Genomic DNA, 9,684 nt, shown 5'->3' on the forward strand with positions numbered 1-9,684 from the left:
GGAGTTTTAATTGCTGTTGCAGGTATGAAGCATTTATTTGGTTTTTACAGCGTAGCTAAAGCTGGATTCAGGCTCCAGCTCAGCTCTACTGTGTCTTGAGTCTGAGTCGGGAAAGGTTCTGACCATAAATGACCTCAGATTAAAAGATAATTTTAGCGTGTTTCTTCTTCAAAATCAGAAAATTCTTGAATGATTTTGTGATCCAAATAAGCTCCCATCTTACTGCCATCTGCACCAATTCTAAGCCAAAAAGAGACCGTTCATATCTGCAACACAGACAATGATGTAAATCAAAGGTTCACTCAACCTCAAAATGTTAAGCTGCATAGGAAAGAGCAGAAATAGCAGAGGCCTAGAGAAAAACAGTGAACAAATGAGAACTGCATTTTGAGGAACTGTGTAAGAAGAGATCAGCCTATATATAATGCTAGTGATTATATAGCTTGCAAAGGAAGTGATCCAAGAATGAGTAATTGTAATAAAAAGAATAGAGAATGGTATCTGGACACTGCCTTTAACAGGAGCAAATCGGTAACAGGAACAAACATGAGCTACACCAAAACAAGCATTATTCTGCATTCACCCACTTGTGGAACTCCCCGCTGCAGGACACCAACACGGCAGGTATATCCAGGGAATGATTAAACATCAGAAGTACAAGTACTTTCTAGCTCACATTGGCTACGTTTAATTTAAAGGGCCTCAGACATTAACATGTCTCTTGCAGGGGGTTATTCCTTGTCTGATAGACTATTGCAAAATAACATTCATTATCTTAACCAGCTCTGGAGGTAGAACACCGGCTTAGATAAATCATTATATCCATTTTGCAAGAGGGCTGGCAATTTCATTAATAAATAATTCCAACCAAGGGGAAAAGAAAACCTTCAGAGGGCTTCAAGATTAGGCACAGCCTGGCCGCAGCACAGGGGATGAGCAGTCCCTCTCTTGAGATGGGGCAACAGAAACTTCTGGAAATAAATGCAGACAATGGCAATGAGCTTGTAATTTATATTTTATTTTGCACAAGCTTGCATATATACTGCACATACATTCAGTTTAGAGAAGATGGAAGGCACACAAGGCAATTGAACTACTGTATCCTTTAAGTGGTACAAAGCAAAAAGGTAAAAGTCTGGAGAGTATACAAAAGCTTTAAACACACAAAATAAAATCCACCCCCCCCCCAAACATTTTTCCTGTGTTTCTCTTAAATTTAGTAGCTGCCAAGCTAGAATTGTAACTTTTTATCAATCAATTGTCTACTGCACCTTTTGTTTTCCCAAACGGACAGGGGAGTCTTATTGTTTTATCTTGTCATCAATTAATATTACAGTACATCCTTGGTAATACAAAATTGTACACCGTCAAATAAATTAGGATAAATTAAACCAATAAATTATGCAAAGTCTTCAGAACAATAGACAACAACAAAAAAGAAAAAAAATCCACAGTTGAAATTGCCTCTAGCTAAAAAATAAAATTAAAAAAAAAAAAAAAAATCCAAAATTGACTTTCTCAGTTCAGTTATTGTACTATCTTCAAATTAAAGGGTCTTTATTACAAAAAAAGAGCTTAATAATGCTATTTACAACATATTGCTAAATAATATAAAGGCAGTGTTTTGTCACTTTTGTAACTATATACATATGAGTAATGGCTGGGACAATATCAGTTTAAACCTTAACCTTTGACTCTTCTGGGCAGCATTAAAAGCAACCTAAAGAGGCTTTTTTTGTTTTTTCCTTCTTGTTTAACTTCTGACTTAGATGTTCTGTGGTCATGAGATGGTTCTTGTGGTTGTCTAATATCTCACTCGAGTGGTACAATTAATGCAGAAAGGATGGATTTAAGAGAAAAACGTAAGCTCACTGTTTCTTCTAGATTTGTTTCTACATATCCCAGGATATTTGTGCATTTGGAAGGTGGCTGCTTCGGGAGAGAGGTGACTGGCTCAGATGAAAAGACTCCATAAAGTCATAGTGCCACCACCTTTCATACACTACAAAGGATATTCCTAAGAAGATACAAAGGTTAAATACCAGTTTTCATCCCAGCTCTAAATATGAGCATTTTTTAGCTTCAGTTTATAGATGGTTTACAACCAACAGTTCTACAGAAAACAAAATTGCATTTCCTTCAACAGAACATTTAAGTGCAATACAGTAACTGCTTACTCATATAAACCAGTTACATTCCTTAAGGGGAGCTTTTTGAAAACAATGCGTATTGGAATTTTCAAACACAGTTGGTACCAGAAGGAAACATTTGCACTATTAACACCAATGACTGCTATATAATACACATGGCAGATATAGTTTTTGTTTTCACTTCTCATGTACAGTGCTCATTTTGGGGGTTTTGTAAACCACTTTCCATTTTTAATATATATATATATCTTTCTGTGTATATATATATATATGTATAATCTTTCAATGCTGCTGGTGAAAATCCTATCTTTAAAGCCACAAAATCTTCACCTTTATTTCTTAATTAATATTAACCTGTGGAAAAAAACATTTTTTCTATTAACTGACTTCATATACATAGAAAAAAAAAATCTGCAATTTTACAGAAACTGTATTACCCATTCCCTTGACATCTGATGAAAGAGACTTAACTCTTTCAAGTAGAGAGCTGGATTTTCAAGAATGCTTTCAACTATCTACACAGTTACTGTAGTGTTGCTTATAAATTCAACAGATGTTTTCAGAATGTAGTTATTAAAATCTTATGTCTTTATGCAAGAACAGCCGTTAAGGTTGAATATTTACATTGCTTTATAAAAGTTCCCCTCGATTTGCAATGTTCACCCACATACCTGGTACAGTAACAAAGATTCTGCAAACTTAAAACACTTGAATTAAATAATACTCAGAGGCACAAAGCAAACCTCAGGAATACATGGGTGAACACTTCCTTAAATAATTACTACATTCTAACATCTTCCACGTGTTTACCATTAAATGTGAAACGTTCCCATTCAACAACCAGAGATACAGTAAGAATTAAATGTTTTGTAGTTGCAAATAGAACATTCTTTTCACAAAACATAACAAATGTCTAAAATAGGTTCTTAATCTAGATAGGAAAAAGGTAAGCTTTTCACTTCATACGCGTATTTTGTGTGTGTGTTGCTGTGTATACATACATACATATATACATGCACGCACACGTTCCGCCCGTGTGCGTGACTACATATGTATATGTATATGCACATACGTCGCGTATGAAATATTGCTTCTATACTACTTCTCCTCAGGCTAAGAAAACACAAGATTTGCACCACAGTTACAAAAAATTGGCTTCTACAAGAATTTTCAAAACTCGAATGCGGCTCAAACGATTGAGAAAAAATAATTTGCGTTATCAAACTGTTCTAAAAATTCTCTTCTTCAAAAACGTATTCTCCTGCTTTGTTTTTGTGGGGTTTTGTGGGGTTTTTTTTTTTTTTGTTTTTTTATTTTTGTGTGGTTGGTTTTTTTTTTATTTTTTTGTGGTTTTTTTGTGGTTTTTTTTTCTTAATTCTTAAAAAGACACAAAGTATGCATAGCTATCAACATCATGTCAAACAGCCGGAAAATAAAACCCAACCAAAATCAGTGTTTATTGCAGCTGTAGGAATTGACAAATCAAGTTTAAAAGATGAAAATCGTAAGCCACAGAAGGCACAAGAACAATTGTACTTGTGGGGAAAAACTGGTATTTTGAAGGATTTTGTTTTCTCCTTCCGCTGGTGCATTAAAGGTCTAGGCACAGACTATAACCTCAAGTTTATATGCAGAAATAAATCTGAATTAGCAGTAAATGAATGGCAACATGGGGTTTCTACACGGGTTTTGCAATTCTTTCCCTGTGTAAACTTTTCATTACAATAAAAGTAGCCTCCTGCCTTTTAGCCATTTCGCATTGAGATCATCGGAAAGAGACTGGTTTCTACTTGCAATTTAGTAGGAGCTCTGCCATGTATTTCTAATTTTAGGTGTATCGGGAGGCACAAAGGCAATATGGCTATAAAATGCAGAAAAAACACGTAACTGAAATGATCGAATTCTCATTTATTCCTTTTTCAGACAAAGGAGGTTTTTATTTTGCTTTGAAGATGAAATTTCTACTCTTAATTCCTATGCCTCATTTACTATTGAGATTATGCTACTCATAAATAAATAAATAAATGCAACAACATCGAGTGTTGAGTACACAATTTCACTTATTTAGATTATGTGAATCACATTGCAGCCAAATAATAATAATAATAACATCCACAATAATATTATTAATAATAATAATAAACATAATAAAAGCAACGGTAAAATCACATATTGAGATGGTAGCTAGTAGTATGTCCACATAGTATGACTAAAGTATGGCTTTGCTTTCGTATGTTCAAGGTGACAATGCAGTATCTGATGGGATGCCAATGATGAACTTTCTGGGTTCAAACTTGAGCATTTATGCCACTTTTTCCCATAAATCAAAAAAGTGCGTGAACACAATTTTCATCCTTTCTTGTTCAGAATTCACTGGAGTTACATCTTTGTGAAGTGTAATGTTTACCAAATCATGCATTAAAAAAAAAAAGAAAGGAAAAGAGAAATCAAGAAAACAAAAGAAAATGAAAGAAAATAGAAGAAAAGGAAGAAAAAGACACATCCTGTCTATGAAGGATAAGTGCAGTATTAGGTACTCTCAGGGAGTCTAAGATAAAGAAGATTTGTTTTGCTTTTAATGCATAGTGAAAATGTTGGCACTTCATCCCATGCTATTGTCTGCATTGCCTATACTCCACAGATACTGCCAGTGCTTGAAAAGAATGACAGGGAATCGTAGGCTTGTGCTGTTTAATTTGAAGTCAGCAGGTTTGTAAGGCTTTATTCTAACAATAATTGCTTTCATACATTTCTGTCTATCAGCAGTATTTGTAAATGAAGTGAAATTGCAATGATCAGGTCAGCTCTTTAGTCACGTGGGTAAACTTTCACTCTCCAAAGTCAAAATGTAATCTGAAAATAAAGAAATAAGATCCCAATATCCTCAATGGTCTAAATATAATTCACAGCTAATTAGGAACTTCCTCAAGATTCAGATTGAATTACGTAGAGGAAAAGACTATTGATGATAACAATAAATTCTTACTGCATCCGTACAAAAGACGACAGAGAAAGGGACAAATACAGAGTGCCACAGCATATGCAACCTTCCCCCAAACTTGTGGAGCCAGTATCTTTCTGAAAACATGAGAAAAGGAGAGCCACTGAAGAAAGCACAAGAACTAGCAGCTAGCTTGCTGTCTGCCTGCTGACATAGCATTCAGGCAAACCCAGATTCACTGCGGACTTTACACTCAGATTTTGGCCAAGACTAGCTCCAGCTTCAGAAGACAAGTGCAGCCCATTGCTCAAATAGATTTCTTGTATTTTAAATCTGCACTTACTGTAATTTTAACCCCCCAATGTGGCTATCTGAACCCTGCAGGGACAGGAGGACACTGCCAGTTTTGCATATGATTGCTTAGGTTTTTGTGAAAACGCAATTCTTATTCCTCTGATTAGGAAAAGACTGATTATATTTTACAGCTACAAACAAGTCTTTTTTCTCTTTTTCTCAGTGCTGTGAGGTGAAGATGCTTTTTTTTCTACTAAATCTCAGATAATTCCAAAAAAGTGCTTTTCAGGACAGATGTTGAAGAACAGACAAAAAACTCTGTATACTGGAAAGGGGATTTTGGGGCGCAGAATGGACTAAGAAAAGAATAAATTTAGGGACTGATGTCACTTCAAGTAAGACTGAGACATGGCAATACAGGACTGTGAAGGTTTCATTTTTAGTCTACGGAGAGTGAAATGCTTCCACTTTAATAAGCCGACCATATCCCAGGATTAGTGGGGTTGGTACAACATTGTGCATGAATTACTGGCCTCACCCTGCAAGTATTTGATTTGTGCAAACGTCCCTTGCTGCAACTTCGAACAGCAACAGCCTGGCGTGTTGCTTAGTGGTGCAGGATATCCATAATTTCTGTAAGGAAAGCATGAAGAATAGGGTTTGCTTTTTGAGGTACCACTTCTAGGAGTGAGTACCTGAAATGGATGTCGTTTTGTTGGTTTTGTTTTGTGTTTTTTTTTGAAGTACGAAACAAAATCTGGTTATTGGTTAAAAAGTATATAAAATACGAAAAAAAAGAAAAGCTCAAAGCTTATGAAGTGACTCCACAGAGTTCAGACCTTTAGCAGTATAAACATAATATAAACTTCATTGTCTGTAGTATTGTGCCATGACATTAGTCTCACTAAGACAAAATGCCACTTTGCAGCAAGCAATAAATCTGACAAAGCATTTTTAAACATAATGCCCTAACTTGCTAAGACAGGCTTTCACACTCTTCCAAACTCTTCTCCCTGAAAATTAACCCCATTGATTCTTCAAATGTTAAGGGTCTCGGGCAAAAGTAAACCAAAGGCTGAAGTAAAAGAACCATCCCCTCAGAACTGAATGAAAACTTAAATCCATGAGGGATCACAGTCTAATTTCATATACATATATATGTATGCAATACACATATATATGAAATTAAAATAGGGACACACATGACTTGGGCATCAGAAGGGGACTGCTACTTTCATACATTCATAAATAGCTGCTGAACTCTCTACTCATGAAGAAGCTCTTGTAGGCAGTTTGGGGATTTGAAAATCTCGGGGACCTCACTGTCCAGCTTACAGATGACCTTGTATATGGCCTTCTTCCAGGAAGGATCAACATCTTTGCCTGCGATAATGGCATTGAAAAACTCCCGTAACGTGATCTGAGCCACTTCCAGGAATCTCTCTGGAACCTGCTGATACAAGGAGACAATGGCATTAATACAGTTTTCAATTTCAAGTCTCTGGTTCTTCAAAGGAAACTGAGCTAAGTTCTTTCTTTCAGAAAGGGGCTTACATAGCACCTGCATTTTCTAAATGTGGCAGCCTTCTATTCTCTTATGCAAAGCTGTTATATATAGTACTATAGCAATAACTTTTATAACATGTGTTAGAGATCTTTGTAAAGTCTAGTGACAGAATGTAGGTAACAAAATGGAACTCTCTGGGTATGGAGAGCGGGGGATTTATGGGATATAATTAGCAGGAGGGGAAACAAACACAATTGTCCTTAAGGAGAGAAAGCTTGACTTGCTATTTTACCCGTGCATTTACACCCATGTTCTCCTCTCCATGTGGGATCTAATCTCAGATTTATGCATGCACAGAAAGCCCTCTGTAGCTCCGCATTTAAATTTGGCCACAACCAGTGCTGAAAGCTATCAGAAAAATAGGATATCTCTGAATGTTGTTCATCGTTTAAAAACAAGCAAGCCTTCAGCTAGTGGCTTGCTTCTGTGGTTGCTGTGCACCTGACCCACCTAAAATGGCTTTCTCAGGAGACATTATGGTCTTCCCTTCTTTTTCAGAAACCTACAAATAAAACCCCAAGCTCTTCAAAGGGTGCACTCTGCTCCAAGTTGCTACCGAGCTGGGATGTGTTAAACTCATCCGGGTTTTCTAAATGTCACTGTCAAGCCCCTGAACAATGGGTGAATGTTAAAAACAACAGTTACCTCCAAACTTTGGTATGTCATTCTAAGTATTTGTCTCAGGCCCCAGCACCACACCTTCTTACCCTCTGCCTTAACTGATTCAAAAGCAACCACTACAGTGAACCTAGGTCAGTACCAAGGTTGAAGTCATCTCCATGAAGGTATTATTCTCCATTTTTATTATAGAAATACGGTTTCACAGCTCTAGAACTGCTAATACACAGCTGGCCAGTAGCCAGCATGCTTAGAATAGCAGCTATCCCCTCACTGCCATTCTTTGCCCACTCCGGTAAGAGGAGTTCTCCAACCTGCAGCAGGGGCCACTTCTACCATTCCTGTGGCCAACAGATACCTGGACAGATCTCATTTAACGAATGCATGTCACATTACCACATCAGGGCTAGCGTCTAATTGTCTACTTCAAGCTTTTATTCTTCTTCCTTTAGAAGCCCCTTTCATCAAACTTGTCTGAAAATACGCATGTCTAACCTGACTGAGCTCTGGAGCCTCACTCCTCTATCACCTCTAAGGCAACACTAGCAGTTTGCTAGCTATGTTTTGCCATCAGATAAGCATGAGATCAGCTCCCCCTGACACCAGCTGACAAACTCTGCTTCCAGAAGCCCTGCAGCCCGCAGAGGTCCTCTGTCTACCTCTGAGAGCGAAACCCAGCCCCACACATTTTAATGTGCTCCCAAAGGCTGCCTTCTGTGGAAATTTTTCATTCAGCATAGAAAGAAACATTTTTACAGGTGTTCTATTCCAGCAGTAATTATGAGGGAAGAAAATAACTATTACGTTTCTCTTATTCCACCTCAAAGAAATAACCTAAAACTTCACACAACTGCTCTGCTGTTTGGGCACTTGGTAATACGTCTACAAAAGATGCCACGCTAGTCTCATTCCTGCATTGCTAGAAAAAATGGTACACTTCTCTGTTCATGCAGTTCAAACAACTGCTCAGATGCTGTTCATTGTCCTTGGTATCGCTGGGTGCTAACCAAGGGGAAGGAGTTGCTGACCACATGATATTAGAAAGCAAGAAAGGTAGTAGATAACCAACTACTTGGTGTACACAGTGGCTCACAAGGGCAAAACCTCTTGGTTTTTTTGCATTTGTGCTTGGGAAAAAGAGTTCACACCTTTCAATTTTGATGTCCACTCCAGAGGACTAACATTAAATGCTCTTCTTCCCTTCCAAGTTGTTGGAGATGGGAGGGAGGCAATTACAAGTACCTGTATGAGAAGCACAAAGTCCAAATGCAAAAAGTCCTACCTCTCCCTGCATGGTTACACCCATGTCAACTTTAAGCACGGAAGTGACAACCTGGGTTTTAAGTTGAGCCTTTGCCATTCAATTTCTACCTTCAATACTGAAGTTTTCTAGGTAGGGAATGCTGCTTTTCCATGAAGCAGGCAGCATGAAACCCCTGAGCCACTACCTTCCAGCCTCCCGCACCTGTAAAGACACACAGGCCTTTCTTTTAGACTAGGACTTAACTTTTAGGTCCAACTTTGTTGTACCTGGGTCACATCTAAAGATCCAGGCCCTTCTGAACCCAGCAGCGGGCAGCCCACAAACATAATAGTGAACGAAGCCCTGCAGAGGCTTTGAAGAGCCCCAAAATTTCAGTTTATTCTTTTGGATGCTCCACCTCGTAATGAAGAGTTCCCAAGGATCTCCCCAACTCCTCAGGCATCAGAGCCATTCATAGCTCTTTCCTTCTGGGATGTTATTAGCCATTTTTCATGTCAGACTGGATTACACACATTACTTTGCATGTAGTAATGTGAATAGCACTGTGATTAATCCCCACAGGATAGTACGTCGGCCAACATTTTTCCTTTCTAGAAAGAGTAACTGCAGTGTTTGCTTGGGGTTTGGTTTTTAATGTCTTTTTGTTTTTTATGAATTCTAGTGAAGTCCAGAGTCTGAAAATAAAGAAATATTTAAATGGATGCGGAGTTATATATTTCAGTGGGCAATTAATCAGTCGTCCATGTTAATGATGTGTCTGGGGGTGGCATTTCCCTGACCCTAAGTGATGGCGACCTATTCAGCACATCTTTACACCTAACTGACTGAACATCTCTGAAGTAGGAACATC

The 9,684-nt window shown here is 37.8% G+C and overlaps 1 protein-coding gene across 4 annotated transcripts in view; it reads right to left on the reverse strand.

Annotated features, from left to right (window-relative positions):
• Positions 1-997: 997 nt before the first annotated feature.
• PROX1 (prospero homeobox 1) overlaps positions 998-9,684 on the reverse strand; it is a 49,693-nt gene continuing 41,006 nt past the window's right edge. For 3 of the 4 annotated variants that reach the window (XM_030499831.1, XM_030499832.1, XM_030499833.1), the window contains one exon: positions 998-6,838. In XM_030499831.1, the coding sequence (XP_030355691.1) occupies positions 6,650-6,838 (189 nt within the window). In that variant the 3' untranslated portion in view covers positions 998-6,649. The remainder of the gene's footprint in view (positions 6,839-9,684) is intronic. The other variant, XM_030499834.1, reaches the window with a different exon arrangement.

The sequence above is a fragment of the Strigops habroptila genome, chromosome 10 (assembly GCF_004027225.2).
Source record: "Strigops habroptila isolate Jane chromosome 10, bStrHab1.2.pri, whole genome shotgun sequence".
NCBI lineage: Eukaryota > Metazoa > Chordata > Aves > Psittaciformes > Psittacidae > Strigops > Strigops habroptila.